This window comes from Heterocephalus glaber, unplaced genomic scaffold, assembly GCF_053883595.1.
Source record: "Heterocephalus glaber isolate CG9 unplaced genomic scaffold, H.glaber_assembly_v1.0 deba00001561, whole genome shotgun sequence".
Classification (NCBI taxonomy): domain Eukaryota; kingdom Metazoa; phylum Chordata; class Mammalia; order Rodentia; family Bathyergidae; genus Heterocephalus; species Heterocephalus glaber.
This window is the reverse complement of record NW_028258349.1, coordinates 11,582,239-11,599,525: the sequence shown is the minus strand read 5'-3', so window position 1 is coordinate 11,599,525 and position 17,287 is coordinate 11,582,239. Positions and strand designations below refer to the sequence as shown.

Below are 17,287 nucleotides of genomic sequence, written 5' to 3'. Positions count from 1 at the left end.
AGCCTGTGGATGAGGGTGAAGTACTTAACCTCTGTGTGACTCAGTGCCCTCCTGCCAAGCAGGGGTGGTGAAACTTACCCTGCTGAAGCACCACAAAGGGGGACCTTCTCTTTATCCACCCTGTGTCCTCAGCACAGAGCCTGGCACGTACCAAGTCCCCAACTGAAAAATTACAGCATCGATGTGCCCGCTCCCCTAAGCCGAGGAGGGCCAAGGCAGAGGGTAGAGTCATTGTGTCTTTTGCTTTGGGAATGAGGGGCTCGGGCCTGGCCCCCTGACTGCCCAAGCCCTGAGAGGAAAGGGTTCGGCAGCTGCCAACTCCATCTGGTCTCCCCAGCCTTCCTGACTGGGGGAAGCACTGCCCCCTGCCTGTGGAGAGAAAATCGCTCCCACTGGGCTTTCCCTGCTTGGTACTTTGCCCATGCGTGAGTGCAGCTCCATTCTCTGCAGAGATAACACGCCTAAGAGGCTTAGTCTTCTTTATGCTGTGTGTCCTGAGGAAATCCACTTAGATATTCCTTGTTCCCTGATCCGCCACATAATAAGATTCCTTTATCTCTTGTTGTCATGGGAAGTATATATTAAGTGATTAATATTAATGTGTTGGCCGATTAATATTAATATCTGAACCAATTCGTACATCACAAGGGAATGATGTTGATGGACGCCGCTGAGCCCAGACAGCTGTCAGGAGTGGGTAGTTCCTGGGGGAGACAGCAGAAATCGGGACCGACCCTTTCTGCCTCTGCTCGTTATGGACGCCCTGTCATTAGCCATGTCTGTCAGGGCTGGCATGGAAGTGTGTTTGGACTCTGCTTGTGGCAATTAAAATCCTTGCCATCCAAGACAGCGTATTTTATCATTTAAATAGCATTTTACATTTGCCTAACATATTTCGCCAGCAACATTGTTAAATTAGGTGATAAAAGGTTATTTTTGCTTCTGAAGTTGACATACGTTACCATTATTCCTTATCTGCCTGGAATTAGAAAGGTTTCTGAATTATATATTCTAAAGGTTTCATTATCAAAATTTGCCAGACTTTATAAAACAAACAATGTTTTTTTTTCCTTGCTCTGTTTTAATCAAAGATGGATAGAAGCTTTGTCTTCTGACATTGGAGGCTGCTCTCAGTATTTAAAGAGGTGACGTCCTTCTCAGCAGCTTGGGATATATGCTAAAGGCTAATGGGGGCCTCTGGGGGGTCCCTCTGTTCCTTTATCATGAATGCTACCTTTCTGGAGGGTCAGAGAAGGCCAGGGAGGCCCAAGTTTCCCGTAACTCTGGCCCACAAGAATGGTACAGCCAGAGGCTGCACCTTTAGCCAATGAGGCTAGTCTGGAGCTTGGAGCTTGACTGTGTGACCTTGGTGGAATAGTAGTGGGAGACCTTCTGTGATCCTCTTCCTGCCCCCTGTTCCCATCCCTGGCCAGGCCCCTGTCCCCACGCACTGGCAGGCAGTGTCAGGTAAAGGTTAGGACCAGTGCCTAGAGTCAGATCTGGTGTAGACCTGGCCTCTGCCACCCACTGGGCCAGCAGTGCGGATGAGGGTGAAGTACTTAACCTCTCTGTGACTTGGTGCCCTCCTGCCAACCAGGATATAAGCTCAAAGCTAATGGGGGCCTGTGGCTGTGTGGCTTCCACAACTCTGGTCCAGGCTCTGTGTCCCTCCTGCTGCCTGCCTGTACAGCCCCAGCCCTTGTGGTTCTCCACCATAAATCCTCAAGACTTCAAGTACCAGGGCTGGGGATGTAGCTCAGTGGGGCCGCGCCTGCCTGGCAAGCACAAGGTCCTGAGTTCAATGCCCGGTATGGGGTGGGGGGATTTCAAGTACCACCCACTGCCCATCTCGATTCCCTACTTTCTATGTGCCACCTACCCACCATTTGTGTACCATCACCTACCATCACACTCACTGCCAACACCATCCACCCACAACTCATACATCATCTATGCACCACCCATGCACCGCCCTCCCACCCACCTACAATCCATGTACCATCCCACCTGCTATGAAGGTACATCTCCCCATCATCCGCTCTATCACATCTGACATGGAAGACACTCCTTGTGCAGTGTCTGAGCCCCACCTTGCCTCTCCCACCCATATCTCTCAGTTAAATGCACCCTGAGCCAGGGTCAAGGCCACATACCTAGTCCTGGTTCACTTTTCCCAGGACCCGGCACTCCTGAGTCACCCTGAACCATGACCTCTTACGGGCACATTGTCTTTGCTACAGCATTCTCGGCTATAGGACTCTTCCAAGGACACATCTGTCTGCCAGCAGCTGTGTTCTGCTAGGATGAGTAGACCTTGGTCTGAAACTAGGCCCCAGTCCCACCTTCCCCATCCCCTTTCCCTCTGTTTTGGTGCCAAGGACAAGATTAGTTTTACCGTGGAGGAGGCTCATATGCTCCCAGACTTCTGGCCAGAGCCGGCTGGGCTCTATCCAGATCTGTAGTGGAGGCCATCCTTGAAGTGGATTTCAACTCCTCTGAGGCCTTGCTCCACAGAGCAGGGTCCTGGTCTCCGGGGATCAATTTTTGCTAATCATCTAAGAGATACCAGCCACCTGTCTGCAGCATGTCCCCCATTCTTCCAGGGAACTCAGCCTTGCAGAGCCATCCTAGCCTGGCCTAGCGTGGATCTCTCACTTGGGGATGCTCCAGAGAATATTGGCCAAGAGCTGCAAATGACATTCCCAGGGTGTTCAGCTGCACCTGCAAACCTCAGAGCTCAGAATAGTGCCTTCCTGGAAATTTCTAGCTTCTTCAACCAGGGATCCTTCCCCAAAGCCTCAAGCAGTCAAAGCCTTCTGATGCCCCTGCTGAAATTCCCCACTGCCTGACATCATCTGTGTTCTGTGTTCACCCTCCCTGCCTCACATGCTGTTACCCAGCAGCCCCTCATTTTGCAATCCACTCCCAAACAAGCCAAAAACATGCTAGTCACTGTTGTAAGCATCCCCCTTGTGATTTATTGCCATCATCACAATATTTTGTTTGGAGCTGTAAACCTCCAGACATAAATCAAGTCATTAGAAGGAGTGACGTTTAATCCTGCAGAAGATGCCTCAGTGGGCTGAGCATTTCTCACCATGTTTGTAAATCATTAATTCCAGAGAGGACTTCCCCATCCACGCATTGGTGGGTGGCTCTGTGCCTCCACCACACTCAGGTCTGGAAAGCCAAAGACATGAGCCAGGCTGCTTTTGTTTCCTGGAATAGCACATTTCACAACTGCAAAGAGGGGCCCAAAACACCTGCCTGGTTATATAGACTGAAGTTTTAATTCCTCTGGAAATGCAGGCAGCAGTGGGAGGGGCCGCCTCCCTGCCTGTGATCCGCTTGCTTCATCCTGAGAGCAGCCGCTCTGGTTGGATTTCAAGGGAAGCAGGAAAACAGCTCAGAACATCTTTAACTCTTCTTTCATGATGACCCCAGTCACCTTCTGGGTAACCATTACACAGTGAGCATATTCTATTTGCAAAGCTAGCCAGGTCTAATTTCCAGGGCTTTGCTGCAGATGTGCAGATAGCAGCTGAGAAGAGAACTGCTGAGCCTTGAAAGGAATATTCAGGGACCTCAGACAGTGTCTTCCAGGACCCCGAAGCCCATCTGCCCCCTCCAGGCAAACCCTGGCATCAAATTCCCTGCAGACAATCCCTCTCCCAGATTAGGGAGACATCCCCAAAGTATCGGAGAGGAGAGAAGACTAGGGGGGGTCTTGTCTGAGGGATTTCCTTGGAAGACTTTGGCATGCTCTAAGTGTACATGACAAGTGTGAAAATTCCGGATGACATTTCCAGTGTTGGTTCTACTTAATGTTCTTGTGTTCAGAGCTAATGAGGGCAGCATTATTCAGTGATGTTGGTGTTTCGAGGCTGTTGGAAGTCACTGGGCTGGGTTGTGTGGTTTGTGTTGTGCTGCCTCCAAAGCTGGAATAGGTGGCCCAGAACTGGATAAACAGACACTGTCTTAGTTACTTTTCTTGTTGCTGAGACAAAATGTCTGACACTTAAAGTTAAAGGAGGAGAGGTTTATTTGGTTCACAGTTTGTAGAGGTTTCAGTTCATAGTTGGCTGGCTCCAAGGCTGGGTGTCATGGCAGAGGGCCACCACAAGGGAGAAAGAGTTCATGGCAGGCAGAAGGCAGCAAGGCAGCAAGCAGCAACCAACAAGTGAAAGAGACAAGCAGCAATCCTCTCTGTCCCTCACATCTTATCTAGGCTACCCAACCTTAGGGCGAGTAGCACTCACACTCAAGGTGGGGCAGCCTCAATCCTAGTATTGCACCAAGATTCAATCCCAACATCACCTCCTTAGTCCCAGCATCACACACTCTAGATCCAGCCACCTCTGAAAACTGCTACCTATGACCAAATGAGGGTTTGGAGGGACATCTAGATACAAGCCAGAGCAAACACTAATTGCACCCAAATTCCAGACTGTTGTCAGCTGAGAGTTTTTCCCTCAGGTGTTTCTCAAGCCTGTGTCTCAGGTTTGGTGTGACCCAGGGTTGGTCTTTGCCCATATTGGCTTCTCCATCCCCCCAGACCTCCTTCTCTGTGAAGGATACTGGTGAAGCATTGCAGAGGGGTCCCTCAGATATTTCCCACCTCCACCCCTCACATCCTTGATTCACCAGGGCCTCCTGCTTGGTGATTCTATACAATCTACCCTCCCCTTGTCCTGGCCTACCCTCCTAAGTTCAGGCCCCACCACCCCTCGCCCACATCTTCATGTCATCATCCCAATCCATTTTCCTGCTACCATCAGCTGTCTCTGAGAGGCCTGCAGAAGGCCCTTTGAACCTGCAGCCTTTGGGGGTCCCTCAGCCCTCCTCCCTTACCTCAGCCATGTAGTCTGCACTCCAGGTCTGGTCACTTCTCTTGGATCTACTGTTACTGTGGGCCTGTATGAATGTGTGATATAGGTGTGGATGATGGTTATCAATGCTTCCTGGGATGGTCCTAGGGCCACTGTGGTAAGTCCATTTGGTTGGCCTAGTGGGGTTTGCTGCTGGCTGGAAGAGTTCTGCTTACAGGGAGCTATGCTGGGCAGAGCAAGGGCTGGTCATTAAGAAAGGAGGAGATGTGGGCTCTTGGTCAGGTATCCAGGGAAGAAGGTATCCCCACAGCCAACCATGCCAAGCCCATGGCAATTTCTGTCCTTGAGGGTCTTACCTCTCACAGAGGCCAGCCAAATCCTCAGGCCAGAAGTTTCCTGAGCTTCTCTTCCCAGCCTGTACCTGCACCTGACTCAAGTTCAAGACCCTGTCCTATGAGATTCCTCTCTCCTCTCAAATATGGAGTGTTCCAGACCCTTGGCAGAGAAGAGCGAGACTGACCCCCTTGCCATGCCTGCAATCCCCTTGGAGTGCTCCAGGCAGGTTTTGGCCTTGTCTTTGCAGTCTATGGGTTGCCAGAATTGCTGGGGGGTTTGGGCGGGCACACTAGGTGACCCCTGGAATACCATTGCCTCTCAGTGTTCTCCAAAGCTGAAGAGGACACTGGAGACTGAAGAAGGGAGCTCAGCTGTCCATCCACCAGGCTTGAATCAGGACTGAGAGGAAGGAAGCGCTATCCAGACTCAGGGACCCCTCTGAAGGGGGGCAGCACTGATGGCCCATGCGTGGCCATCTGAGGAGCTCTGCCAAGGATCAGAGCATCCGTCCCAGAGTCCCGGAGCTGTCCCTTTCAGTCTTGCCTGCAGGAGCCCCAGTGTCCCCAAGGGGGCCTGGAGTGCTGCTCTCAGGACAGAGCAGCCTGCAGGGCAGGGGGAGGAGGGGGCACTTCAAAGAAGCACCCGCTAAGAAGGATTTACTTTTGTGGCTCTTCAGGGTATCACAGGCAATTGCTGTGACAAGTCTGACAGCCACAGGCCAGCTCAGTAATTGACGCTGCTGCCAGAACAACACATCCAGAGGCCAGCTAGAGCTGGACAGATCATTATCTTTCACTCAGGCCACCACGGTAATGAGGCTGCCCCACTGGCTGCCTCTGATGGCCTGACTCTGGTCCAGTGAAGGACATGCTGCACATTTCTGTCCCTGGAGCACCTGACACAGGGCTGGACCAGTTGCTGTGGTTGGCACTTTTCTGGCAAACAGCTCCTCTGCAGAGTCCCCTCAGCCTCAGGCTCCAGCATGACTCAGTTATCTCCTGATGATCCCATGGCAAGAATTCACCTTTACTTAGGGCAAATTAGGCCCATTCCTACAGAGTTGGCTGGAGAGCAGTCATCAGGAATCCTCTCCCCCACACACTTGTCCCACTGTAGGAGCTATGCTAAGAGGTTGTGGCTCCTCAGGGGCCCCAGAGAAAGGAGGACTCAGGCCCAGGCCCACTTCCTCAGCCCTGCCTTCCAAGCCCTGCATTCTGCCTGAGATGTGCAGGTCCCAAGCCCTCCTCACCTCAAGGAGCCATGGGTTGCCAAACGTGCCCTTCCCTGTTCCTCTGACCTTGCTCCCCTTCCTGCATGCCCTTGGAGCATATACACATGGGAAACCCACAGCCACTGCAAACTCAAGGCTGACCTCTCCCCACACACAGGAAATGGCAGCAGCATCCACCAGCTGCTCAAGCCAGAAACCAGTGTTCACTGGGCTCCCAGCAGCCCCACGTCCTGAGGTGATACCGCCCATGAGGGCCTGTTATTGACCGTTTGCAGCACAGCACTGTGCTGGTGACTCCTGAAATACCCTTCATGTCTCCTCACTGTCTCATTATCATCCAGGCCTCAGACAGCCCCTGCTTGGCCAATGGCAACATCTCATGACCTTTCTTGTTGCTCCTGCTTTGTTCTTTCATTACACAATGGTCTTTAAATTCAAAATAACTCCACAGCTTAAAGCACTTCCACCCTTCCCTGAGCCTTCGAAGATAAGGTGTAGAGCAGTGACAGCAAACCTGTTAGAGCTTTCAATGATACAAATAGCCCACTGCACCACACGTGCCATAGGTTCACCACCAGTAGTTTAGAGCCTTAGCTGGGACCATGAGGACCTTTGCTTTCTAGTCCCTGCCCTGTGGGATGGCATGACTATTCTGCCACAATGGGCTTTGGGATGGTGGGCCAGCTGACCAACAGCACATCCGTTGCATAGGGGACAGAGATGGGGAGTGCCAGGGGTACATGGCTTTCCTGCTGGTGTCATGAAGTTTGCCCTTGCCCATCTGCAGCAACATTCACTAGCTCCTGCTGACCCTTCCAGGCCCATCTCTGTTGAAGAATACTGGATGGAGAGATAAGGCATGGTCTTCTCTAAGTCATGTGCTGTGGACTCACAGAGGCCATGAACATAAGCATGCTCCCCACAGCACGCCCACGTCACACAACAGTGACCACGAACCCATACAGCACAGACCTGCATGGTGACTCATCCCCGTGACACGTATGGTGTGACAGACCATAAGACATACAAACTCAGTCCCACCAACACTCACATGTGCAAGTTGTAGTGCAGCGCGTGGCACATGTGTGCTGGAGCCACACACCCCAAACATGGTGGGAGTCACTGCAGGCTCTGACAGACAAGTGCTTTGAAGCAGGGGCTGAGGACCCCTCCCTGAGGCAAGCAAGGGCATGGAAGGAAAAATGCCCAGGACTCCCCTCCTCAACAAGTGATGGGCAGGTGGGTCGGTGCGGGGCAGGCGGGACAGCTGCTGGGTTTGCAGACACGGCTAACCAGCTGGCTGGCTGACTGACAGGCAGCCTGGACGCTCAGCTCTTTGACAGCTCCAAGGGAATTCACAGCTGAGGCTGGGCTGACAGGGAACTACTGAGTTGAATCGTGGATCCTAGTCACAGCGGCAAAAGAATGGAATCACTAAACAAAACAAGTAGTGGTCAGAGCCATCAGGGGCCCATCAGCCCGAGACAGAATGACTTCTCTCCCTCGCTTACCCATCCCAGAGTCTCTGCACAGGATTCAAGAGCTGGGTTCAGGAACACTCAGCTCCTGTGAGGGGAAACAAGACGAGAACCCCTGAAATTGGCATTTTCTGTCCAGAAGGCTCACACTGTGCCCAGAATAGTGGCTCACTTCATTTGCACATTTGTGGACTTGTGAGATGAGCATGTCTAACCCATTTGACAGAGGGAGAAACAGTGAGGCTGAGGAACAAGTCTGAGGTCACCCATCAGTTCAGTGAGTTCTGATCCTTCATTAAAAGCTGTGACTCAGAGCAGACTCTCTAGGCAAAGGGGGAAAAAGCTTTGCTCTGGGCTGAGCAAAGGTTGGGGGTCACTGTATGACTCTGCTGTAGTCTGTGTATCCCCCCCCAAAGCTCATGAGTTAGAGACTAACCCCCAAATTCATATGCTGATGGTATTTGAAGGCGGGGAGGTAATTGGGGTTGGATGAGGTAATTAGGGCTGGGGCCCCTTGATGGGATTTGTGGCTTTATCAGAGGAGGAAGAGAGACCTGAGTTTGCCAGTTCTTGTCCCTTGCCTTGTGATGCCCGCTACCATGTCATGGCACAGCAGAGAGGCCCTCACCAGAGCCAGCACCTTGCTCTTGGACTTCCCAGTCTCCAGAATTATGAGCCAAGTAAACTTCTATTCTTTAGAAATGACCTCATCTTGGGTATTCAGTTATAGCATCAGGGAGGGGATTATGAAAGACCCTACTGTGACTGAGTCTGCAACTAGAAGAGGCTCACCCACAGAGGCCAGGGCTCAAGGTTTAAGGGCAGAGGCCACTTAACCCAGATATTATGGCCTGTCCCACCTCCCCCAGGGTCCACACACTGGCCACAGAGCCACCTTTAGGGTCCAGGAGCAAGTGACACCTGTGTCTGGGGCAGCCCCACTGCCTGGAACTCCATTTCCAAGGGCACCTGCTGCAACTATGTCCAGGGCATCAGGGCGGCATGACGGTGACAGAGCCATCTCTGGGCTGTGCCCTGGGAACTTAGCAGAGAAATTAATAAGCTGAATTTTTCCATGAACGCAAGTGAGTATTTAAGACCTTTTAGTGAGGCTTCTATCCAAATTCTACGCCTGGAGCCCAGGCTGCCCTTTAATTGCTGAGTGTGTTGATCGTCGGTTTTGCATCTAATCTGCATACATTAACAGTCTGCCTAGATGAAGGTAGCAGTGCACCATGAGGCAGTCAGAGGCCCATGGGACACGTTGCCCCTCACCTTGGGGCCAAGGCTGTTGGGAAAGAGCCAGAGGAGGAGGCGCCACTGGGAGTCCCCATCCCATTAGCAGGCCCCTGCCTGACGTGGTTCGGATGGCAGCAGGAAGCAGCCAGCAGGGGTGCTCAAGGTCAAGAGGCACCAGGGTTTCCTGACCACCCAGCCAGGGTGGGGGCAGACAGATCCCTCAGCTTGGGCTGGCACTTGCCACCCAGTCTTGCTGGCTCTTCCCAGGCTGTGAGGTGCTGAGCTGGAGAAGCTCCTGTTGGAGGTTGGTGACTGCAGCTAGAAACCTGACCTGAGTTGCTGAGGAGAAGCCCAGCATCCCTTGCACCTCAGTCCGAATGGCATCAGCCTTGCCACAATCATTTATTGAGCGCCTGCTGTGTGCCAGGCATTGTGCCAGACTGACACAGATAAACAAGACATGGTCCTTGCCCTAAGGACACTGAGCTTTAGTGATGGTCTTTCACTAGTGACCCAAAGACCCAACCCCACAGGGTGTTCCTGCCCTCTGAACTTTCTGAAACCCCTGAAATCACAATACCCCTTCTGGGTTGAATTGTGCCCCAATAATGCTGAAATCTCAATCCCTAGTACCCTTAGTTATGACTTTACAAGGTCTTTGTTTATATGACCAAGTGAAAGGAGGCCATTAGGTGGCTGTATTTCTGTATGATTTGTGTGCTTATAAGAAGAGAAGATGGGGCATGCACAGGAGAGATGACAGCCATGCAAAGAAGAGGCAGGAACTGAACTTATGTTACCATAACCCAGAACACCTGGGGCCACCCAGAGCTAGAATGGGCAGGAGGATCCTCTCTTGGAGGCTTCAGAGGGAGCATGGTTTATAGACTGATTTCTAGACTTCAGAACCAAGTTGTGATGGAATACATGTTTGTTATTTTAAGTTGCCTGATTTGTGATACTTTGTCACAGTAACCACAGTAAAAGAAGATATCTCCCATGATGGCTACCTGTATGTACCCTATGCGCTAGGCCAGGGAACTCAGTGGTTTGGTCAAACACCAATCTAGATGTTGTTGAGAAGGTACTTTTAGATGTGATTAGCATGTAAATCAGTAGACAATGAAGACACCAGCTAACCCTTCATACTGTAGGTGGGCCTTAAAAGGCCTTAAAAGACTGAGGTTCCCAGATGAAGAAGGAATTCTGTCTCCAAACTGCCTTCAGACTTGAACTACAATATCAATTCTCTGGTTCTCCAGTCTGCAGGCCTGACCTGCAGATTTTAGTCTGCCAACCATAGTTGTGTGAGCCAGTGCCTTAAAATCTCTCCTCTTGCTGGGCATGGTGGCACATGCCTGTAATCCCAGCCCTCAATAGGCTGAGGCAGGAGGATTGCCATGAGTTCCAGGCCAGCCTGGGCTACATAATTCAAGGCCAGGCTGAACTACATAGTGAGACCCTGTCCCCCCCAAAAAAAATATTTCTCCTCTTCTCCCTCCTGTCTTTTCTCCCCTCCCTTCCTTCTCCCCACCCCACTCCCTCACTGTCTCTCTCCTCCATATATATCCTGTATTGATTGTGTTTTTCTGCAGAACCCTAATGAATAACTTCTCATTCAGAACCCTTCCATACTTCCTGTACAGTGGGACCTGGCAGTGCCCTCAGGGCTTGCACCCTAAGCCCAGTGGGCAGCATGTCCACCTGTCTGCCTTTTCTGCTCACATTGTTTTGTGAGGCTGCATGCTCTGGCCATTGTACAGGGCTGCCTGTTGACTCAGAGCCTTCCTCAGGCTCATGTCAGGTACACAAGGTGGAAACAGCAGAGCAGATGCTGACACCTCCACTGGCCAAACAACCGCATTCCATCCCAGCCCTGAAATGCTAGGGATCTGGAATGGGGCCAGGACTTGGACTCAGGATCTTGCATGTGTTGAGGAAGAACAAGACTCCAGACAGGACCTGGCCTTCAGTATCTGCTCTGGCCCAGGCCAACCTGAGCCAAGGGAACCAGACAAAGCCCCGTAAGTGGACATGAGAAGGACAATGCACATGTGACACATCCAGCCACATTGGCTCAGCCATTTAAAGACCCAGGACATGGAAAAGTGGAGAAGAAACAGCTTGATTGGGAAACTTCAGGAGATCCAAGAAGCAGCAGTCAAACTCCATGCAGGCTGGCACTCAGGGCTGGCACCACCCCACAGCCTCTCTCCTGTTCCTGCAGTTCCCTGCAATACCTGCTCTGTGGGTTTGATGCCTTGCAGATAGCTCTGTCTCCACCGGGCCATAGCATACAGAGTGATGGGACCTCTCACTACTGGGATTTCAGCAATCAGAGCAGTTGTAACCCTCTTCAATACCCTGGGGCTGGGGGAGGTAAAGCATGCATGAGGGACTTCGACCTTCTTGGAGGTAGTGAGGTGCTTTTTTATCCCTGTTGTGTTCCTACACAGCCCATCCAAAAGCCTGGATGAAAACTGCCACCCCTAGTGGGCTCTGAGAATTGGGTACTGGGGTTTTGTGTGGGACCCAGGGGTCTCTCTATGCTTCTGGAGAGGAGTAGGCAAGGGACCCTTCTGCCCAGTGGCTCACATTCTGGAGAACTCTCCTCCCCAACCCTCCCCAGCCCTGGGCTGCACACACTGCTTATTAAGAAACTGGCCTTGCACAGCATCGTTACCCTTCACCTCCCCTTAGGGGTAACCAGGAAGCTTTTCAGCCAAACACCAAGAAAAAAACCTTCTGCCAATGAAGAGTTCAGAGCACACAGCGCACTTGGCAGTCCCCATAACTCACGCCTTGTTTATTCTCACCAGCGCTCACTCTTATCATGTTGTCTGTGTTCCAGCCACCCTACGAATGTCATCTGTCCAGAAAGAGAAAGTGGTTGTTTATTTCTTCCTGTGCAGGGGGATGGATCGCCTTTGCAGATTTTTAACGTTGTATTGAGAGGAGGGGACCCAACTCCTAGCCACTGAGAGGGGAGCGAGTGTTGGCTGACCTTGGGACTCTTCTGCCCCTGGGCCAGGGGTGGGGAGGCCGGAGGGCCCCTGGTATTGCTAGGAGAGGAGGCTGGGAGCCCTGGCTTGTGTTGCTCAGCAAGCTGTTTTATCTAGGTTTTGTGTTTATTTAGAGGCTTGGGGAATGTTGGTGGTGGTTGTATTGAGAACAAAGGCGTCCACCCCCCACCACTACCACCATCTTCCTCAGCACTGGTTCTGCCCTCAGGGGAGCAGCAGAGGCTGGCCCTTCCGCGGCCCTCCCCAGGGCTCGCCCGGAAGCTGTCCAGGGTCCTGACGCCTCGCCTGCTCTGGCACGCGCAGACACCAACCTCAGCACACCCAGGGTTCCTGGCTTCAACTTGCTTAGAACTGAGAGAGCCTTTTGCTTCAGCCATTATCTGAGCAGTGCGTGGAAAAAGAAAAAGAAAAAAAAAAAGGTTTTCCTGAAACAAAGGCGGGGGGGGGGACGCTGAGCCTTTGGCGGAGTGGAAAGTCCTTTTCAAGTTTCTGTTTTTATTCGAAAGGCTCTGTGGGGACAGGATTCATCTTTGCCTAAATGGTCTGCCATAAGTTTAAGGGTTGGGAACATAGTGCTGCCCATAAGATCTGTTCTAGTTATCTGTTACTGCCTACAAGATGCTTTTTCAGAGGGGCCAACTGCAGCAAGGTTAGTTTTATGGGGAACTATGGCCAAGAAGTCAGAGAACTCACTCACCCCTGCCAGAAACGTTCCATCCAGCCTATGCCAAAGGCTCTTTTAAACCGGCCAGCCTCAGAGGGGGTCAACTGTGGAAATTGCTTTAGACCCAGAGTCTGGAAAGCCCAGAGACAGCACCCTTCTGTCTGTCCACACTGGGGAAATAGAGCAGGACCCAGAGCCATAGGGGCCGCGACCTTGATCAGTATGTCTTCCTCCCACTTCCCTGACTGGCAGGACGCCTTCGGAAGTGGCTCCTCAGCTCCACTCTTGGCCAAATGTAGTATGACTCATTTGCCCCAGAAAAAGAATATAAATAAGCACCATCACACCTTGACAGGTTGACAGGAGTGACAAGCAGAGTAAATTCCCATATCTGAGACTCTGAGGAGGAGAAGTGATTTAGCAGAGCCAGCTGCCATCACCAGGAGAAAATAATTAAGGAAACCCGGTGGTGTAGAGGAAAGCTGAGCGGCCGCAGCGGGTCCCTTCTGGTGAAGAGATCTGTCATCACTGGCTGCAGGAGAAAACCCAACATGCCAGAGAGAACTGAGCTCTGGAAGCTTGTGCTGGAGGCATCTGCAGAGACAAGGGGATTAGAAGGGAAGGAGGATGGCTGGTGAGGAAGGAAGTGGGCTTTGGAGCTGACAGGGGCACTGTCTAAAGGATCCTCTTGGAGCAACACCCACTGCTCATGTACCACATGGAGCTTCCCTTTAGTCTCTGGAAGAGTCTATAAGGCCTGATCCAAGCTTTTCAACACACACACGTGCACACACACGCACACACCCCACAGGAATGCCCAGAAAGGAAGGCACACAGACCTTTGCCCAAAGAAGGGCACACCTCCTCCCAGCCGAAAGGAATCCGCAGAAGAAAGAGGTAGCATGGTAATACACATCTGTAATCCCAGCACTCTGGGAGGCTGAAACAGGAGGATCACAAGTTTGAGCCCATTGTGGACAACTTAGTGACATATCGAGACCCTTTTATAAATGAAAGAATGAATGAACAAATGAATGAATGAACGATTGAGTGAATGAATAAAGGTTGGTGATGTGGTTTGGTCCAAAGGCCCTAGGTTCAATCCCCATTACGGGGTGGGGGGAATGCAGGCAGCATGTCCAAGTTCTACCTTTGTTTCCACCTCTTGGGATTTGAAGAAGGTTCCAGAAAGCTCAGGGAATATAAACTTTCCATCCCAGAGGTGACCTTTGCCCTCCCTCCTTGCTTGCTAACAACTGAGGGAGATGTATGGGCACAGCTTCAGACTGACCCACACAGGATCAGAGTCATAGCAGTTTGTAAAACTGGACCCTGTGGGCAAATTGAGGAGGTGCGGGTCAGGAAACACCTGATGTCCCTTGCCAGCTAGGCTCCATCCACTGGCCCTTAGCCCAGTACACAGAGACAGGGATGGGCTGGGCTGTCAGAATGGCACCCTCCCTGTCCTGGGCAGCAGCTAGGACTCAGTCAGGTGCAGCTGGGAACAGTGCCCCTCTGTGCTGGCTGGAAGTTCTAGCTTCTTTAAGGGCCCAAGAGCAGAAAGAGCCCCTGATGCCCCAGTGGGCCAGGCAGGCATTGAGAAAAGAGGCCAGGGCTGTGGCATAAACTCTGCCAAGGGAAGTCTCCCATCCTCCCCAACAAACCAGGGTATGAAACAGTATCCTCTCTCTAACCGGATGGTCGCCTCAGGGGCTTGGGTGCAAATGTGTCGTGTTCCAAGTACCGAGAGTCTGCATCCACTAGAACCAGGGCATGGCTGACGGGGTGTGGAGAAAGGAAGGACAAAGCCTTCAGAAGGGTCCTTTCACTGACTTAATGGCAGGATGGGGTGAGGTGAGGATGGGCTGAGAACCCTGACTTTTCCACAGGACAGGTGTGTGGGTACCCTTGGGCAGGGTGCCTTCCCACACCTGCCAAGCCATACTAGGTATGAGATGCAGAGAAGTTAGCACCAGCTGGAAGCCAGTGGAACTACATCCTTGTGGCAACCTCATTTTCCATGGGATAGGGGATCAAAGAACCCCAAATTGGCCTTCCCCAGAGCCTAATCTAAGCTCCCTCCAGCCTGGGTGTCCAAAGGGCAAGGGCCTGTAAGCAGGTCCCTGAAAGCCACATGGCACTTCCGCTGCTAATCCTGTTCTTTCCTGTGTTTGCTTTTTAGGAATAAAGTTCAACATCAGGCCACAGCAGCCCCACAAGGTAAGTTCTGAGAATCAGATAAATCTCAGCACACACAGGCTAGAGAAAGGGAGGGCAAGGAAGAAAATTTGACTCCATTTTTAAAAAGAAAAATGTGTCCAGTCCTTTCCAGGAGCCTTGGGAACAAAGCCCAGGGCTTTGGATCCATGAATTTCCCGTTCCTGTTAGATGGCTCCTTTGGATTGTGCTAATAGACACAGTAAATCTGCGCCAGCCTTCTTGAGGCCTTCGGCTCGCCCCGCCCACCCTGACCCGGTTCCTGGGAGGAGCGCGCCATCTTGTGGCTGAAATACCACTTCCACCTTGAGTCCCACACTGGTGGCCAGACTGTGTAGCCCCGGGCTGTGAGCTGGACCAAGACAGACTAGGGGGCCACACCCGCAGGATCAGCCTTTCTCCTCATCCGAGGAAGAACTCAGGCTGCAGAGAGGGGAGAAACCCCAGTCCTGGCGGCAGTCTGACTTGGTGGACCCTCTGTGCCAGCTGTCCTGTCCACCTTGGTGACTACCTCCCTTTTTGTCCCAGGACCTCCAACCAGGTAGTTCCCAGGATGGCAACGTAAAGGTGTCCACAGAGAAAGTCACACGAGATTTGTCCAGCCGGGCCCCGAGGGACCTCAAACTGCGGGTGCCCGACCAGCCTCAATTCCGTCCAAAGACTGGGACCAGTCTGCGACTCCGGCAGCGGCGTCGGCGGCTGCTCATCAAAAAGATGCCAGCTGCAGTGGCCATGGTGGCCAACAGCTCGTCCGAGACCTTTGTCCCCCCACCCTGGACCCCGGACAGCCACTGGGTCAGCCTGCGCCAGAGTCAGCAGGAGCGCAAGCGGGTGATGCGGGAGGCCTGTGCCAAGTATCGGGCGAGCAGCAGCCGCAGGGCCGTCACGCCCCGCCACGTGTCGCGCATCTTCGTGGAGGACCGCCACCGCGTGCTCTACTGCGAGGTGCCCAAGGCGGGCTGCTCCAACTGGAAGCGGGTGCTCATGGTGCTGGCCGGGCTGGCCTCGTCCACGGCGGACATACAGCACAACACAGTCCACTACAGCAGCGCCCTCAAGCGGCTGGACACCTTCGACCGCCAGGGCATCCTGCACCGCCTGGGCACCTACACCAAGATGCTCTTCGTACGCGAGCCCTTCGAGAGGCTGGTCTCGGCTTTCCGTGACAAGTTCGAGCACCCGAACAGCTACTACCACCCCGTCTTTGGCAAGGCCATCCTGGCCCGGTACCGGGCGAACGCCTCGCGGGAGGCGCTGCGGACGGGCTCCGGCGTGCGATTCCCCGAGTTCGTCCAGTACCTGCTGGACGTGCACCGGCCCGTGGGCATGGACATCCACTGGGACCACGTCAGCCGGCTGTGCAGCCCCTGCCTCATCGACTATGACTTTGTGGGCAAGTTCGAGAGCATGGAGGACGACGCCAACTTCTTTCTGAGCCTCATCCGAGCACCGCGCAACCTGACCTTCCCGCGGTTCAAGGACCGGCACTCGCAGGAGGCGCGCACGACCTCGAGGATCACCCACCAGTACTTCGCGCAGCTCTCCGCCCTGCAGCGGCAGCGCACCTACGACTTCTACTACATGGACTACCTGATGTTCAACTACTCCAAGCCCTTCGCGGACCTGTACTGAGTGAGGGGTGGGGCTTGCAGGCGAGGACGCCCCACCCCGACCCGCGCGCCTGCGCACGACCAGCTTTCTCTCCAGTGCTCGAGCCGAGCTGAGACCCGGACAACTGGGCGCTGAGGATGTCGGGAGCCCTGGCTTTGGGGCTCAGCTGACTCAGGATGGGGGACAGGGGCCTTGGATGGGGACCCTGGCCCTTGTCCCATACCCACTTCCTCACTCCTTGGCCGAGGGAGGTGTGAGGACTTGGATGCCCCGGGAGCTCCGCTAAGAGCTGCGATGACCAGGGAAGCCTGAGGCCCCAGGGACAAGGGCCCCAGCAGAAAGGGATGTCCTGCAGTCCCTTAGCCTTTGCCTTGTACAAACCACGTGGTTTGCAGTTTTTCTAAGACCTAGGGGGAGGTTCTGAATAAAGCACTTGGTTTTCGGAGCAGCAGTGTCTACTTGTGTGGTGTTGCAGGAACTTGCGAACCTTGTCCCGTGCTTTCTGGACTTTCTGCCTCTCGGGACAGCCTGGGCCAGGCACCTGCAGGCCCTGCGACAGGGATGCCCAGGGCAGGAGCCCGCGGTGTGAGGAGGAGGTCCTGTCCGCACGGAGGCCCCCTGGCGTCCCTTCTTGTCACCGCACACCCCCCCCCCCCCCG

General features: G+C 53.2%; 1 protein-coding gene across 4 annotated transcripts in view; it reads left to right on the top strand.

Annotated features, from left to right (window-relative positions):
• The window catches only part of Chst8 (carbohydrate sulfotransferase 8), a 123,393-nt gene extending 106,320 nt beyond the window's left edge, over positions 1–17,073 (top strand). For all 4 annotated transcript variants that reach the window (XM_004858912.3, XM_087191094.1, XM_004858913.3 and 1 more), the window contains 2 exons: positions 14,983–15,020; positions 15,546–17,073. In XM_004858912.3, coding sequence (XP_004858969.1) covers positions 14,983–15,020; positions 15,546–16,649 — 1,142 coding nt within the window. In that variant the 3' untranslated portion in view covers positions 16,650–17,073. The remainder of the gene's footprint in view (positions 1–14,982; positions 15,021–15,545) is intronic.
• Positions 17,074–17,287: the final 214 nt, after the last annotated feature.